The 16976-nt window shown below is 52.1% G+C and overlaps 3 protein-coding genes across 3 annotated transcripts; 1 reads left to right on the top strand and 2 right to left on the bottom strand.

Moving 5' to 3' along the window:
- Positions 1-1557: 1557 nt before the first annotated feature.
- TGME49_216770 (hypothetical protein) lies at positions 1558-2049 on the bottom strand (the record flags this gene model as incomplete). Its single annotated transcript, XM_018779749.1, has 1 exon — positions 1558-2049. One exon carries the CDS (start codon positions 2047-2049, stop codon positions 1558-1560), a length of 492 nt encoding a protein of 163 aa, XP_018635263.1.
- An 801-nt stretch (positions 2050-2850) lies between these two features.
- Positions 2851-15603, bottom strand: TGME49_216780 (hypothetical protein). Its single transcript, XM_018779750.1, has 9 exons — positions 12984-15603; positions 11746-12067; positions 10594-10755; positions 10095-10249; positions 9155-9248; positions 8521-8593; positions 8131-8186; positions 6366-7585; positions 2851-4467 (listed from the first exon to the last, which is right to left on the bottom strand). Exons 1-8 carry the CDS (start codon positions 15017-15019, stop codon positions 7472-7474), a joined length of 3012 nt encoding a protein of 1003 aa, XP_018635265.1. The 5' UTR covers positions 15020-15603; the 3' UTR covers positions 2851-4467; positions 6366-7471.
- TGME49_216785 (hypothetical protein) lies at positions 15248-16869 on the top strand. Its single transcript, XM_018779751.1, has 2 exons — positions 15248-15768; positions 16344-16869. The coding sequence occupies exons 1-2, from the start codon at positions 15573-15575 to the stop codon at positions 16511-16513; spliced, it is 366 nt and encodes a 121-aa protein (XP_018635264.1). The 5' UTR covers positions 15248-15572; the 3' UTR covers positions 16514-16869.
- Positions 16870-16976: the final 107 nt, after the last annotated feature.

Below are 16976 nucleotides of genomic sequence, written 5' to 3'. Positions count from 1 at the left end.
TCGACTTTGGCTAAAAGGCAATCCTGCGACAAAGTACCGGAAGCGTTGTGGCAAGCTGTCTGTCCGGTTCACGAATCTCGAATCGGACATGTTTCCTCAAGAAAGAAATATCCCCCGGTGTCGATCACTGCAGAGCAATCGCCTGTCGTCAGTTGAATGGTGGGGCATGCAGATGTGGTAGCTTTGCCGCTAGTTTCGATCTATTTATAATAGAAACCGCCTTCCAAGGATCGGTGAACGTGTTCAATCAACTGTTCACTCACACAAAGTGAATTTTTCAATGTCGAACCACCTTTTCAAGATTGGCCTCTGGCTTGTTAGCATGTCGTACATTGGGAAGCCTCTGTGGATTCTTTCCATCAAATTGGTGAGGGCTTTGTTAAATATTTTCCGAGAAAGTGCAACTGAAACCATTCTGGTTCTGAACATTGGGCCCTCTCATGACACTGAGGTAACAACAGCATTCATGTAAACAGGAGAACACCCGAGGCTGCGTCGCGAAAAGAAGTGCAGCGGAGAAAGAAGGAAGAGCCTGGCTATCGACTGTCGGACCTGGCATTAACCTGTGCCCACGTACCCGTACGTCGCTACCTTCACGCTCCGGCGCGGTTCGTGTAGTGGTATTCGTTCAACAGGACGCCTGTGCATCTGAAAACGCCGGACGACAGAACACAGCGAGGGGAATGAGACAGAAACTCTGCCTGCGTTGTCGTACCGTGTGTCGCTGGTGCTCGAAGGGTGCCTGAGTCTCACACAAATGGAAAAAGGAAGCGGACACTCAAGCGGTTTCTTTCTGCCGCAGTCTCTGTCGCATTTAGTCAAACCGTTCGGTACGGAATGAACGGTGGTGATTGTGAGAAGGCCTGCATCGCTTAGGATACACTGACGGTCACCGACGCAAGGGAGTCACAGGTGCCAAAAGGCCAAGACCGCCATGCTTTGGAAGAGCCTGTCAAACCTGCTAGCCTCACTCTCGGTGCCATAAGGTGCTTTTCTGCCCCATGCTCTGTGGTGGAAACCCCTGCTCCTGCTGACAAACGCGGATCTCTCGGACTTTTGAGAAACCAGCAAGACATCCACGCACCCGCAAAGCTCAAGGGCCTCCGGTGCTAGGGCCACTCTGGGTCACGGCTATCCCACGGGCGGGGTGAGATACGGACGACCAAGGCTGTTTGTTGGTCTTCCAGAAAAACCCATCGTTTTCTTGAAAGGGGTCGAAGGGGTAGAAGCCATTCACACGTAGCGGCTAAGCTAAAAAGCAGCCATGTTCTGTACAGACTGCAAATATTCAAATCCATTATGTCCCACCGCGCCGGAATCAGTTCGTAGAACCCAGGGTTCCTTCAAATAGACATTCCTACGGTGAGCAAAAGAGCGACTGTGCAGCACGCTGTTGTGTCCTCCAAACAGAGAATTTTGGAGTGCCTCCACGGTGAGTGCTTCGTGGACGTTTACTGTTCTTGGTAGGCTTCTACTGTTCCCACTGCTTGTTTGAACGATTCCGAGTTCTCGGACGTCCTATCTTTGACGGAGTTCTTTCAACCGGGCTTTCTTGGTTTAGAGCCGTCCCCCTTCCTTTGACTCCCGGCGTTTCGTTGCAGCCTTCCCACTCTGGTCACGGAAGTAACGGTTCAAGTACGCGACGGCTACAGCGCCAAAGGCAAAAGAGACAAAAGCCAAAAGACCCCCATCCCACAACGAGGGCGCCACCACTGCACTGGCGAAAGCTGTCAGAGAGAAAGTGGCAGCCAGCAGCCCACGTTTGAGGCCCTGTCGCTGGAAGGTCTTTCCTTCCTCTGCTTCTTTCAGTAATAGCAGTTTGTCTTGTACATCCTTCGTCCTCTGGTTCACTTCCTCGATCGCCGGACTGAGGATCTTCAGCATCTCCAAGATCTGGGCGACCTGATGTTCCAACGCCGTTCCTCGGGACCGCGGAGGATCCGCAGACGACTCCGACCTCGGCGCGATTTTCGTGTCCTTCTTGGCACTTGCGCAAGTCACAAGGAAGGCCGCCGCTAGGGCGGAACTTGCAAAGTGAGGAACTCGCATCCTGGGGAACACGCCACGCGCCTGCGAGAACGGGGGCCGACAAGGCGTCACTCGGCGGTCGGCGGCAACTGACTCTGTTCCGCAACCTGGCGAGTGCGTAAAGCGCTTGCTGCCCTCCCGGCAGACGCTGTGCTCTCGATTTCGCCTTACAGGCTAACCACACCCAGACGCCAGGAATCGCTCGAACAATATTCCTCGAACAACACTGTCCGGGAGGAAACACTTGCGAGAACCGTTGTGAACCGTGGCGATGTATGCACTCAAGAACACGTGGGCGCCTCTGGGTAGTTTTCATGCCGTGTCGCGTGGAAGTACGGTGGGTGTGGGAGCAGCAGACAGTTCTGTGTCAGACAGTTTTCCGTATCGACTGCACTCAAGACTCGAAAGCAGTTGGTGGCATTCCGTGTGGATGAGACCGTGTCACTGATTGCACCATCCAGCACAGCTTCAGGATGTGACGAAATCCGGCATTGCTGAAAAACTTAAAAACCAATGCCCGTCCTGTCTACATCGAACCTCTGGACGCAGACACGTGTACCAGCCGTATTTGATCAAGAGCTGTAGTGGCAAGGAAGAATTACAGTGCAATGCGTTTCGACGCAAACTCCGGAACGCTAAGGCTTCAGGGCAGTTATCCTGGCCGTGACTGGCTAAGGGCGTGTGTCTCACATTTTAGATTCTCACCTGCAGGCGTCGCAACTTACGAGGGCGGGAAGTGCGCATGTTCCGCCAGAATAATGCGACGTGCATCTGTGGGGTTCAAAGCTTCCAGCAGATCTGTCTGTTTCTGTTCCATTTACGCAAAGTTTCTGCTTGGGAAGTATGCGTACCAACTGGTGACTCTGTCGCGACGATCACTGGGGTGGCTTGATGGTAGGGTGCCGGTGGTCCGTACAACAGCTTGTGTGGGGGGTATGAGGACTCACCAAATTTTGGACTTGTCTCGCCGCCACTGACACTTTTGCACTGCCTGGAGAGTGGCAACATCTTCACCCTCTTCATTTCCACTGACGCCTCCCTCATCTCGTAACCGATTCGCTCCCTGCGCTTCTGTGAAGTGGTCAAAAAGACTCTGCCTGCCTTTCGTGCTGGAGATTAGATGTCTATTTTCTGTGGTAACCAATTGACAGCTGTAAAACGACGGGGTCCATAACAAAGGAAAATGTGAGGCTGCTGCGTAGTGCAGAGGGGACCCCCTGGGTTACGCTTTGGGATAGTTTTTGCCGAAAGGGTTTCCCGGAAAAAGTCTCAGTGTACAAAAAGCGCCGATGCGTGACATCTCAGCGGATCGGCCGTGTTCCGTTATTCTTCATGTAACTCTCGGTGTTTATCTGAATCGGCTTTTCCCGAAATCCGACAGCCTTGCAGCTTTTTGACTGGCGTCAAAAACGCGAATCCCACACGCGACGCACGCTTTTTCGGAACATAACCGAAATGGCGAATATCCTACCATTTATTTCTTCAAAAGAGTTTGTTGTCTGTACCATTTCACACCCTACAGTTCCTGCCCGGCTTCAGTCCACTGAAAAACCTCCCCCGAAAATCACAAAAATCCGCTTCGTCAAGTGCACCGTCGGGACTCAGAAACCAAGCACGCACTGTGCGACGAAACATACCGTGTGTCCTTGTTCACTGCCTCTGCTTCTCTGTTCTGTAAATTTCTCCCACTTTCACGTCTCATGCGTGACGGTGCGCTCCAAAAAGCCATTGCTGCACAGAAACGCTTACGTTGTTGAATGGACTGTGTCTACGGGTCTGATCGCCAGAGAAACGTTCTGCGTTTTTGGAATCGGCTGTTGAATCCCCCCTTCGCATTTATTTGTGTCCCGTCTTTTCTAGTTTTCGTTGATCCCGATTGTGTGACCACACACACCCGGCAAACACAACAACAAAGGCGAAAGAACGCAACCCACACGGTGACACGACTGGAACTCTCCGCGGCAGCAACGCCGAGACAATACCCCCCAAAGGCGGCTACTAATACGCAGAGACAAAGCCTATGAAGACGTGAGAAACACGCGAAAGAGTCGCGAACCGACAAATGCCAAACACACTAACGTCGAAGCACCACTGTCCAGTTACACCTAGGTGACAGCTATACAACCAAGCCGACGTACATGAATTTATTTTATGTAGTGTGTTTGTATATACATGTACGCGAAAGTATATATATATATATATATAATCACCAACGTTAGGAGCTGCTGGAATTGGTTTCTCCCGCCTTTTGTGGATGCACAAAGCTAACTCCAGGCGCCTTTTCCCGTCAGAGAAATCCCGCCTCCGGTGGCTGGCAAACCAACCCCAGGTGTGCATACACCGGTCTGCTCGACGGCTGCTCGGCAAACAACGGTCTGGAACTGGAGTTCGCGGAACCTTCGGGCGCGTCGCTCGTACAAGTTCACATTGTATCTCGTTCTGAAGGGAAAGAGACGGAAGAGAACGAATCGCACAATTCCTCTGCAGGGTTCTGGAGAGTGGACAGCCTCTGAAATTTGATAGCCTCTGAAACTCTGGCCCGCTGACGAGGAGTAGCCTCGGAATGGTTCCGCAGTCTGGAGACCCGCAGTTCTGCGGTCCAGCACTGTGTCACTTCGAATCGAATGAGCGCCATGCGGCGCACACACCGCCAGCGGTCTCCCAGAACATGCAGACACAAACGCCAGGTTGGGCATCGAAAAAGCGGCATGGAGAACTGGAAAAGGAGATCCGGCGCGCACCTGCACTGGGTCGGACAGACACGCGGGCATTCTGGAAACTGCACTGCGCGTAGGGTCTGTTGGAGTGTGCATCCTAGCACAGTCGATTCACTTGTACAGAAGCAAAGGAAAGGTGTACTTGCTGCGTCGCAGCAGTTTTAAGCAACACTTCATCAAACTGCTTCTAGCTTCCCGTGACACTCTGACCGTTCGCGGAAAGCACGGTTTGCGGCCGGACGCGAATAGACTCGGTTTTGCGCGCAGCCGCCTCTGTGGGATGACGAGCGCGGTTGTAGTCTGCTTCGCGTGTATCTGCAGATGGCCGCTGCTTCTAGGGCGCTATCCAGGGTCGACGGGGAAATCCAGCACCCGTCCAAACACTGGAAAGAACGCGGCGAGCACCCCGGCGCAGCCTGTCTGCAGAAGACTGCTTTCGACAGAAAAACGCTCACTTGAGATGCGCGACGAAAGCCTTCAGATACGCGGCACTCAGAGAAAAGCGGACCCCAGATCCGAACCGCCTCGCCACCGCCTGCTTCAAAAGAGAGCGAAGAAACTGGGGAAAATGCTGCTCCTGGTCGGGCTGCAAGTCGCTCTCCGCGCCGAGGCCCAGCTCAACGTACTCCCGACTACACGCCGAAGGAAGGGAAACACTCCACACCACAGTTCCATCACAGCCGCATACGAACATGCATGCAACGTGTCTACACCAGCAACATTCCGTAACACTGAAAACATCTTTTTGCAAGCATATTCATTTGTCTGTATGTACATCTACACTCTGTACATCATATGTATATGCATATATATATGAATATGTGTGCGCATATGTGTAAACGGATGTATATATATATATATATATACGCACTTGGCCAGTAGCACCAATGTGTGCTACTGAGTCTGCTTTTTCGTCTCACGTCTTCAGCCGCAACAGGAAAACCGGCTGTTCGTCGAGAATCACAAGCATCGAGGAAAGGAGAAAGAGGCGGCGTTTCGCCCTCGGTGAATTTACGTACAGTCCGTTGCGGCGCAGGTGGAAGATGACGGCCATGTCGATGACGACTGCGCCTATGCGGAGAAGGGGAGACTTTGCCAGTTCGGCCTCCTTCAGATGCTGAATTCTGTCTCCGGCGAAAAGCAGGGGCGCAAAAGGCACTGTCAGACAGACATGGGAAGTCGAGGGCGCTTTCGAGTCGTCCCCGACCCGCTGCCACGCTTCGAATGACTGCAGAGGAACGCATGCAGAGCAGGAAACTCGCTTCAACGATGCAGTGTCGAAACACATATAAGCAAACGGAGACTTGCCTACACAAGCGTACATCCAATAGAAGCGTTCACCCGTGCATTTATACGCACATATGCATATGTACGTGTGCGTTGGACACCCAGATATCCACGTGTATTCATAGACAAATCGATTTACTTATATATAGATACATACATGTAAGTGCATATAATCCGCACAGGCATGCACACGTATGCGTGAACAAACATTCACATATATATATATATATATATATATATATCGTCCAAATTGTTAAATCGAGATGAGTCGTTTCCGTTTTTCCCTGAGGTAAAGCGTTTTGTTGCTTTGAGGCTTTGTGGCTCTTTGCGTACCTCCTGGACTTTCTGGATGACGGCAGGGTCGTCTTTCCTGAAGAGGGGAGACTTTTTAATCATGTCGAAGAGCTGGAGAAGGAGGTACTCATACACCGTGCTGTTGTGCACAAGCGTTCTGCGCACCCACGTTTTCTGCGAAAAACAACCAAGGCGTCGTGATGAAGCGGGGGGGAAGTGGAGAGACGAAACGCAAGGCTCTGTCGTCCCCCGGAGACTCTACGAGAAACATATCAGATGCAACGTCGCTTTCTCAGCGGCGTCCCAGACAACATCAGAGAAACAGCAAAGGCGTCTCTCTATGCGTGCACACATTTTTGTGGCCTGCCTCTCAAACTGCCTCTCTTCATCTCCTCTTTCCTCCCTTCCTCTACCTCTCGTCTCTTTTTTCTCCCTATTTCCCCCCCTCATCGTCTCTCTTTTTTTCTCGACAATCCCTGCTTTTGCCCGCGATGGAAAACCCTAGCCTCAGTGTGGGAGAAGAGAAACGGAGAGACTCTGCGTCTCTAAAACTCGTTTTTCCCCGCCTTTGTCATTTGCAACTTACGTGGACGAGAAAGACGCCACACTCGCGCGAAATGGCATGCAAGGCACTCCCCATTTTATTCACGAGCGCCCAGTTCTGACAAAGCGAAACCGAAGAAAAACACACAAGAAATGCACAAACATACGGAATAAGAGGAGGAAACCAGAAACATGAGAGATGCAAAGGAAACGCTACAGCGAGGGATTTCGTCAAGTTTCCGTGAAAAGAAGTCTTGATCGCGAAGTGCGTGTAGTTGAAACCGTCGCGTTTACCTCTCAGCGAGGTCGAGTTTTACTAAATTCCGACGTAGCCAGGAACTCGCTTTTTAAGCTTTTTAGACAGGTGTACGACGACAGCCTGCTTCAGTGCCTCACACATCATTAAATCTTGGGGCATTGAAAAAAAGTCAAGAAAACGAGCGCAACGTTTCCACGGCATCCAAATCTAAGTGCAGGACCTCTGGACGCGAGAGACAAAAGCGGCCATGTTCAGAGTCTTACGCTCGAGTCTGTCCAATCCGCATCAAGGAGAGCTTCATTTTTGAATCTCAGAAAAATCAAGTTTAATTATATCGACACGTCTAAAGGTACGACAAGCAACCTTTCGCCGACAAGATCTTCTTCCCTCTCACCAATTCGACGAGACGCTCGGGACCTTGTCGATTCGCCAGCTGCTCACTCCAGGACTTCCTCAACTGCACGCAAGAAACAGAAGGCAGTTCCCGCTGTTCCGTAAAGTAAAAGATGCTCGGTTTGAAATCCCCTCCTTCGAGACCCACGGACCAACAAGAAAAATGCGAGAGCTGTACATACACCGTGCGCTCCTGTGTACACTGGTGCCTCCGGAGCTGCACATCAGTACATACATGTATATACATGGACAAATCTGTATGTATCTACGGATGTGTGTATAGGTATTCATACATTTGCAAATGTATATACATACACAAATACAAATATGTATATATATATATATATATACATATATATATAAAGTGAAGGTATTGTTTTTCTTTAGATGCATCGAGCGGCAGGTGTATGGTGAAACTTGCGTTCGCATAGACATCCCACGCTGTGCGCGACTCTTACACGAGAGAGAGGAACATGACTTGGAACTAGTGCGTTTCGTTGTTTCTTACAAAGGACTACACAAAGACGAGCAAACAGTCCAGACGATGGACGTCCGCTCCATTCGAAGCAAAAACAAATTTCTGAGAAATTCGCTGTCACTTTCCCTCACGTGTTTCAACATGATTTTCTCAATCGCCTGAGGCACTGGGTCGTCCCCGTCGGTCGCTGCATGCAGTGAACACAAACGCGACAGTTTGTCTTCATCTTTCTTCTTCTCCCTCGCATCTCTGCGTCCTGCTTTCCTCTGCCCTTCGCGTTCTCCTATCCCTTTAAGTCCGTCCGTCTTTCTTCTTCTCTTTCCTCTCCCTCGCGTTCTTTCTTTCTTTCTTTCTTTCTTTCTTTCTTTCTTCCTGTGTTCCTCTTTGCGCCTCGGTGGCGTGCTCTGAGACTCAGCCGAGGAACTGCTGTTTCTGCAGGGGCGACAGGAGCCTCTCTAGAAGCTGCATTTTCCTTTCGCGATATTTCGAGTTCTGCAACGTGACTCCCTTCACTTCCTCACCACGAAGAGATTCCAGTTCTTCTTCCATGCTCAGCAGGACACTGAACGCCTCGTCTGTCATGTTTTGTTTCAGCTGAAAAAAACAGAAGGCGTTTCCGTTCCCGAGAAAATTCATTTTGTACGCATGGCTTCGTGCGCATTTGCAGCGAAGACAGCGAAGACAGCGAAGCCAAGGAGACACAACTATCCGGATATCCCCAGTCAACAGACGACACCCGATATAAAGCAAACATTTCCCTCTTTTTCGAGCAGTGCCTTGTTAGAAAAAACCGGTTTTTGTAGAAAGTGCAGGGAATTATACACATGCATCCTCCACCATGACGAGGTACCGACGACACCTGCACATTCGCAGCCTCAACAACCCTCTGCTGAAATCTGTTTCTTCAGTGTCGAGAAAACATCTGACCCTCTCTACGCAGATTTGGGCCTGTTCAAAACAACATACGGGTGCGCCGACCGAGACGCGTAAACAGGGGGACCCGAAGACATCTGTGGTCACTCGAAGAGGTCAAACAGATGCCGTTTCGTCATTCGCATGCAGTTGCTTCCTTGATTTTTCACCGCCTCGCTCTGTGCCTGGCTGCGCATAGTTTTAAGGCTTTTCCCCAACGTCTTGGCGCCTACAAACACTCACCGAGGTTTTGAAGCGCCTCCAGGCGAGCGGATTGAACTTTTCGTCGTCCTGCTGTAGCTTCCGACCCTTCTTCGCACTGCTGTCCGTCTCCTCTCTGAAAAGGAAGTCAAAAACCAATTGTCCTTTCCTCTTTATCGACACGTAATATATATATATATATAAATATGTATATATGTATATATGCAGATATGTATATATGCAGATATGTATATATGCAGATATGTAGATGTGTAGATATACAGTGCAGATCCAATAACCATTTGTATGTATGTAGTACAGACAAATGAGTGTTGATATGAAATACAAGTACATTCTATATAAAAAGACATATGCATACATGTATGGATATTTTCTTACAGGATCTCCAGCAACTCGCGGAGAGATACATGCATGTCAATGTTAGAGCATTCGCTCTGCACACATACACGAGGGTGAAACCGCGTTGTCACTTTGGAGGCACTTCACAAATTTTACTGCTCAGGCTGGCACCCGTTTTTGTCCTTCCACAACCTCCCTCATGTGGTGTATTCTCTGCAAGCAACGACACAATTCACATTACCCCTCCTCCTTTAATGACACATTTATCTGTATTTCCTGCTTCACTTTTGCCTTCAATACGATCTGTCCTTACGTCGACATCTCTATATCTGGTGCCACTACCTCCTCTACCTCTTTCTTTCTCTCGATCTATCCTTGCATCTGCATCTGTCCAGCTCTCTCTCTCTATCTGTCTACGGATCTATCTCTCTGTCGACATCCATATACACGATTACAAGGACCCCTACGCGGAGACATATACGTGCAGGTGACCTCATATATATATATATATATATACATACATATATATCTGCATGCGAGTGACTGCATGTGCAGATGACCACAGAGGCGCTTTCAGACTTCTGAATGGTGCATGCACTCGCTTTATCGGAGAGTGGCTCACGGCTCTGAGTCTTCCATCGTGGGGTCGTTGTCACAAACGAACTCGCTTGTTCCGTCGTACGCGTCCTCGTCGTCCATTCCACTTTCAGAAGGAGCTCCTGAGACGGTCTGCTGGTCGTCGAAGTCTGCAGAAGGGTCCATCCCAAACTCTCGAAACTGCGAAAAAAACGCCCAATGAAAATCAATGATCGCTCCATTCCCTCAGAGGTCACGAGCAACGCCGAGAGAGACAGGAGCTCCTCAGGCATTTCCACTTGTCGATATCACGCTGTGATCATTCTCTTCCCTTCTCCCTCCACTTCCTCCCTTTCACTTCCTCCCTTTCACTTCGACCCTCCCTGTTCTTCTCCCCTCCCTCTTCTGTCCTCCCTGTTCTTCTCCCCTCTGTCTTCTGTCCTCCCTCTTCTCTCCTCCCTCGTCTTCGGTTTCGCGCGCTCTGCTGTCCGTTTCGCTTGCTTGGCCTTTCCATGGACGTTGTGCATGCGGGGTTCTCTTGTTACCGTTTCGCTGTCGTCGAGGAACGCGTCATCTTTGTCATAGTAGACTCCTCCAGCTCCGCCCCCCCCACGTAGAATGTCTTTCGGATTGGCAATTAAGCGTTGTCGAGCGAGTCTTTGCTCGATGCTTGCCACGCAAAGTTCCAGTTTACTCGGCCGGTATTGCTGCAGAAAAAAGATTCCTTCACACACGCCTGTCCTCCATAGTTCTGCTCCTCACACTCCGCGCGCGCTCCAGCCTTCTGCCGACTTTAGTCACGAGCGAACGTTTTCCTCGCCTTCGACATGGAAGCGAAGTCACGTCTCCTTACTCGTTAGATCCAAGAACACAACAAACTTCTCCAAAAATACCATCTGCCTTGCGTTTGCTTGTGCCGCTCCCAGGGTCTCTCTGCTGACGGCGCCTCAGCGCCACCGGGGACCCTCTCTGTGAGTGTCTCCAGCACGCAGTCTGCGGTCTTCTTCGTCTTCGCGGAATCCGAGATGGGCAGATCCGCCACTGTGTGCTCTTCAGGTGTCACAAGGAAGCAGCTGAAGACGTCTTGCAGCTTCAGTTTCTCACCCCTTAAGCCCGCGCAAAAAGACAGGCTCGCCAGGCCTCCCCAGACGTCCAACAAATGAAAGAGAACGCCCCTTCCCCCTCCCAAACCTGAAACACATGACCACTGAAACTCCACCCGCTCTCGGGTGTCTGTATCCCGCGCCGCAGAGGGCCGTTTCTCACGCAAGACTTCCGTTTGTGATACAATCTATTTTGGAATCGACTCTCGTCAAGTCCCCGGCCCTCCCCCTTGATGCGTCGTCTCTGTCTTCTCCTTTTTCCACGTCAGTCGAGATTTTTTCGCATCTACAGGTGAATTCGGAATGCAGTGACTCGAAAAATCATCTGTAGAGAGCAATTCGATCTGGGCTGCACCTTTTGCGTCAAAAAAGGCCCCCCAACACGAGTTCACTCTTCAAAAACGAATATAGTGAGTTGACGTTGAAATGTTTTCACAGGCAAACTTCGGCGAAACGCTTCTCTGTTCTGTCTCCATTTCCACTCTGCCGCTTTTTTTCTAGCTTGAATACGTGAACTTACAAATATGTTTGGGAACAGTCCAGTACAAAGCCACCCCTTTGTCTCGAAAGCTCTGCTGCATGCCGGCTGCTTACCAAACTTCCGCCGTCGAGCCCGTACCCCCCGCGCCCCGGAAGGCCCGCGTCTCCGGCGGGCCCCCCAGGGGTCAGCAGGCCTGCCGGGGCTCCACGGCCCGCGCCGTCGGGTCCTACCCCCGGGGAAGGCGACGCGAGAGAAGAGAGAGAAGGAAACGACTGTTCAGAGGCCTGGAGAATCGCAGTCTCCAGCGTCCGTGGATCCCTCAAGTTTTCCTCGCCTCCATACGCTGCCTCTACAGAGGCCCGGAAATCCAGAAGTAAAGGCAGTGAAGAAAAGCAGAGCCCCCGGGATCGACTCTCTGACGCCCGAGGAGAAGGCCTGGGCGCAAGGCAAACAAGAGAACAAGCGAAGCTGGTGCACATTCTAAAGCATTGACGAAAGGAGCCTATACAGCTCAGGGGCGAAACAGAAACGAGCGAGAGAAGGAGACGCAGTCCACATGCCTTCGAAGGACAAACTCACGGAATGTCTTTGCATGGGTTTTGAAGAGACAAGACACAGAGAATGGAAAGCATGAAGACACACCGCGTGTTCTCTGCGTTTGCAGCTCTTTCTGCAAAGAGGGAAGACAAAGAGGAAAGAAAACAGACCTCTTGCTTCCTCGAAGGAGGCACTGAATACAATCTACGCATCCTCGGAAGTTCGGCCTTCTCCCTTCCGTCTCAGGAGGGAGACCCCCGCTACGGCTCGTCCGTTTTCAACAAAAAGACAAGATCTGCATGTGCTCTTCAGAAAAAAAGCCAGTGGACGCGACAAAAGAAGGACAGAGCACGCAAGAGCACTCTTCGCTGGAATACAAGACGCACCGAACATGCCTCTCCATGAACTGAAAGAAGGCATGACACGGACACAGACAAGGCTTAGACATCGCGTCTCTCCTCCCCTTCCCCACCCTTTTTCTTCGCTCTTCTTCGAGCTTCCCCTCTCGTCGTCAGTATGACAGCGAAGCACCGGAAGTCACGTTATCTGTCAAGGACAACTGTGCATTAGATGGCACCTAAGACCAACACACAGAACGTTGCAAGCAGTAACGCAGTACCTCCCTTGCTGAGACTGGGGAGGCAGAACATAGTTCTGGTGAGCCAAGACCCGCCCCGTTAGAGAAGCCGCAACAGTGTGGAATATTACACCATTGCTTGCGAGCACTTAATCGCGTTTCTTCGCTCCCGTGGTTTTTGGTACGGATCTCTTAGGCCTAGCCTCCCGTCCTCAGACAAGGGTGTTTTCTCCTTACTTTTCTTGCGCCTCGTCGTCGTTCTCGTCTTCTTCCTCCTGACCCGCGAGACCCTCGTGCTCGACGTCAATCCACAGGCCGCGAATAAATCTGAAGGGGATGAATTTCTTGACTTCTTCTTCTCCCTCGCTCTCGCCTTCTCGCTGGCCTCCCAAACTATCTGCGTCGTCGTCGGAGCCGAGAGACTCCTCGTCATCGACGACTTCTACGTGGTTCGCGGCTGCCGCGTTTTCACAGGGAAAAGGAAGAGAAAACGCAGAACCAGTCGCCGCAGAGGACCTTTCAAGGACTACCCCAGACACCGCAAAGGGAGACACCCCTGCCGCAGCCTGCGGCTCGGAAACCTCCTCCTTCTTCGCCTCCGACTGCGCCGTCGCCTGTCGAGAGGCCTCGGTCGCGTCTTCATAAGAAACTCGACTGCATGCGCTCGAAAACGCACCTGCGTCGCCGTCCTCTGCAGAACGACGAAAAACAGACGGAGATGCCAAGTCCGTCGACCCACCAACCTTCGTCTCGCCTTCTCGGCCTCCGCGCACTGGCAACTCCGTCGTCTCCTGGAGACACGGCGAGATTTCAGGAACTGCCTGGAAAGGAAACTGGTTCTGGAAGGAAGACGAAGACGGATTCCGAAAAGAAGAAGGATTCTGTGAAGAAGCAAACGGATGTTGTGGAGGAGGAGACAGAAGTGGAGAGGCGAGACACTGAGGAGCTTTTTCGATTCTGGAAGAGACTCCACGTCCGGCGTCTCCAGAGTCTATTGTCTCGGCAGAGGCTACTTCTTTCTGGGATGTTAGTGTCGTTTGCGAGGACGACAAGAGAACTGGAACGCCCGGTGTTTCTGTCACTATACCAGGTGCGCTCACTACCGAAGCAGCTTCTGGGAGTTTCGTTTTCTTTTCTCGCTGTTGCTGAGACGTCGCCAGAATCGCCGCGAACTTGCTCAGCGTGTCATCGCGAAAGAGGGACCGCGGGGAACATAGGAGACTGTTGGATCCGCCTTGGAAGGAAGGCGCATTGTTTGTGTTTTCCTTGTTGGTCCCGCTCGCGCGAGGCGAGTTCGCCGGCGTCCAAGCAGCTGCTGCTTGCAAGCGGCCCTTCGGCGTCTTCGTCGGAGCCGCTTCGTGAGCCTGATGTACAGAAGACAGCAGGGGAGGAGGCTGAGGCGCTTTGGAGGCAGAGACAGAAGCCTCGTCTGTGGGAGCGCCAGTGGAAGGCGACAGAGCTGCGGGAGCGTTGGGCGGCACAGCAGACACCCGAGGAGGGAAGGAAGAAGTGTGTGAACTCTGGAACTCCTTTGCAGACACCGAAGAAGCTGATAACGCATCTGGAGAGGTCGCCCCCCCCTCAGTCGTAGTGAGAGCCGAGGCATCGTCTTTCTTAGCACTTGAGGCAGACGCCCCCTTGGGACGGCGTGGGCGCTTCTTCGCCCCTGCAGTCTTCTGGGTTGAGGCCTGCGTCTTAGAAGTTTCGGCCTCCGTCCCTTGCTGCGGACAGGCTCCTTCGCGAGCAGTGTGTCTGTTCATCCGTGGCTTCTTGGGTTTCGGTTCCTGGGAACTCTCACCCTCTGCACACGCAGAGACACCCGACGGAGCGATGTTCTTCAACTTCCGCGGTTTCCCCACCCCTTCTCTTCCTACTGACAAGGGCTGAGAAGCCCCTGCATCCGGACTTCCTTCTGAAGACGCCGTCGCAGCACACACAGCCGGAGACGCCGTCACTTCAGACGCAGAAGCCAGGGCAACGGAACTGACCGGGGTAACATGGGTTGAAATGGCAGAGGCGGAAGCAGGAGCCAAGCGAAGCGAGGGAGGAGTTACGCAAGAGTTTTCTGACGTCGCAGGGCAGGTGACGCCGCTGTTTTGTGCGACGAGAGCGGGGGGGGTCGGGAAGGCCGGCGCATCCCTTTCTGCGTTGTGTGACCGGTACCCCTGTTTCTGTTGCTCAAATTTGGCTTTCGCAGCGGAAAAAAGGTCGCACCACATTTTGAGAGACGGTGAAGGAAGGAAAGAGGCGGAAAGAAGAAACACTGGAGGCATTCAGCTGCTCTGCACCGCCGTGTAATACAGCGGAAACGGAACGCGACTCTCATGCCAGACCGCCGCGGACTCTGGTGTACGTACAACGCACACACACCCCGTTCAGTTTGGCGCGCAGTTTCCCGTCTCTCAACTGCAGTCCGTCAGGACGTCAAGCGTGTGAAACGGCAGAACATGCCGGTAAGGAGGCGGCTTCAGCTTCCAGGGTGCAGCAACAACAGTGCGGAGACGACTCGAGATCGAGGCAGACAAACGAAAATCCCGTAGAAGACACGAAGAATTTTGCAGGAGTTTCGCGGCAGCATATGCGCCGGATCACGGAGGAATGAAAAGCCGAGATACAGTTTAGCAAAGATCGAAAAAGTCCGGCACTCGCGTCGACAGACATTCACGAAGGTCCTGGCGTGCCACAAGACCCGAATGTCGCGGCGTCCATGGCAGAAAGCCGATCTTCTGCGAATCGGGAAACCGCATGGATCGCAGCACGTCAAATAAGGCGGGTGTGCAGAAATTGTGGCTCTTTACGATGAGCTTGAATGGGTCTGGTTAGGAAATGGATAATAATTGTCGCCGATTGGCACTCCTCGGGACCTTTTTTCGCTCGAAGAGTGGCAAGGCACTCCGCTGGTTGCATGCGTCGAAGGCGAGGCGGGTGCTCTCGGCACACCGAGACGTAGGCAATTTCTGCGTGAAGATTCTCAGAAAGAAAATTGGGAGTCTGTGTCTGGTTGGCTTACTCTGCCCGTTCGGTAAGCGTAGTTTACTCGAGGAAGAGTGGTTTCACACGCGTTCTGGCGACCTGGGTATCAGGTGTCACTGCCTGCAATTGCGAACAGGGGAAAAGACCGCGGTTTCTCCGATAAGACGGCCACGCGAAAAGCACAACAGAATCCGCGCGCGACGTTTTCGCAGCCCCGCAGTTTTCAGACGCCCTCGAGAATCCGGAAGGAAACCAGCAAATGCCACTCAGAGTCATTCCCAATTTCCTTTTTTTCAGCGTGGGGTATTTCCAGCGGCACAAAGGACCCGAACTCATTCTGCCTCCTTCCAGGAACGGTCTGCGACTCTGGGAAGCCGAGGAGTCTTGCGCAGCTTCTTCGCCTCGCCTCTCTCGCCGCGTTTGTCTTGCATTCCCTATTCTTCATATCTGGTTGTTTCGCTTTTTCCAGCTGCAGTCCTATGTGTTTCGTTTGCGCTTTTCTGCCGTCGACAACCCCACTGTCTCCGGGGCTGCCTCCGCTGCTCCGGGTATAGAAAACCGTGCTTTTCTGACATGCGCCAAATCTGTGTCTTGTCTCTCAAAAACTTGGCTTTCTGTCTTCAGCTTGGCTCTCTTTTCGGCCAGTCTTCTTGGGAAAAGGAGACTGTTTCGTCTCTGCGAACATCAGCCGCGTGTCGGAGACATTTCGAGCGCATGCAGAGGCTCCGTGTGGCCGCTGTTTTCCACAGAAACAGGAAACGCGCACAAAAGCAACGTCTGTTTTGACACGGTGAACTCCAATTCTTCGTCCTTTTCCTCTTCAGAAACAGCGCAACAGTTTTTTCTCTGCCTTGTCAGGAGGCTGACGCAGACTCCCAATTCTGCGGCAGTGATTTGCTTCTTCACCTGCGGGCACAGACCTTGGTGCCTCGACTTTCTCGAGGAAGCTGAGCACTCTAGGTCCTGTCTCTGAACTGGAGACGGCTGTTTCTGTGACGCGTCCCCGACGTTTCTGCATCAAATTGAGAGGGAGAATAAAGCTTTCTCGAATCCTCCTTTCTCGTTATGAAATAAGCCGCTGTCTGTCCCCGTCGCGCCGAGAGTTCTCTCCACCTTCAAGCGCTGTGTTTTCTTTCTACTTCGACTCGGCTCTCTCTCGGTCTGTACCCTTTTCTCTTTTTACCTTTGAGCCTGTGAACTGTAGACTCCTCTCCACTTCTGTCACTGTCTCTGCTGCACCAACCAACAAGATCCGCC

This window comes from Toxoplasma gondii, chromosome XI (assembly GCF_000006565.2).
Source record: "Toxoplasma gondii ME49 chromosome XI, whole genome shotgun sequence".
NCBI classification, from domain to species: Eukaryota; Apicomplexa; class Conoidasida; order Eucoccidiorida; family Sarcocystidae; genus Toxoplasma; species Toxoplasma gondii.
The sequence above is the reverse complement of the archived record's forward strand: the minus strand, read 5'-3'. Positions and strand labels throughout refer to the sequence as shown.

What these genes read in the sequence shown, in the direction of transcription:
- TGME49_216785 (XM_018779751.1), top strand. Translation starts at nt 15,573, where the DNA reads ATGGATAATAATTGTCGCCGATTGGCACTCCTCGGGACCTTTTTTCGC. An exon ending in TGGCTTACTCTGCCCGTTCG is followed by an intron (nt 15,769 to 16,343) that starts GTAAGCGTAGTT and finishes TTCTGTCTTCAG; the next exon opens with CTTGGCTCTCTTTTCGGCCA.
- TGME49_216780 (XM_018779750.1), bottom strand. Translation starts at nt 15,019, where the DNA reads ATGCCTCCAGTGTTTCTTCTTTCCGCCTCTTTCCTTCCTTCACCGTCT. An exon ending in ACGATGGAAGACTCAGAGCC is followed by an intron (nt 9,249 to 10,094) that starts GTGAGCCACTCT and finishes CTTCCTTTTCAG; the next exon opens with AGAGGAGACGGACAGCAGTG. An exon ending in AGAAAATCATGTTGAAACAC is followed by an intron (nt 7,586 to 8,130) that starts GTGAGGGAAAGT and finishes TCTTGCGTGCAG; the next exon opens with TTGAGGAAGTCCTGGAGTGA.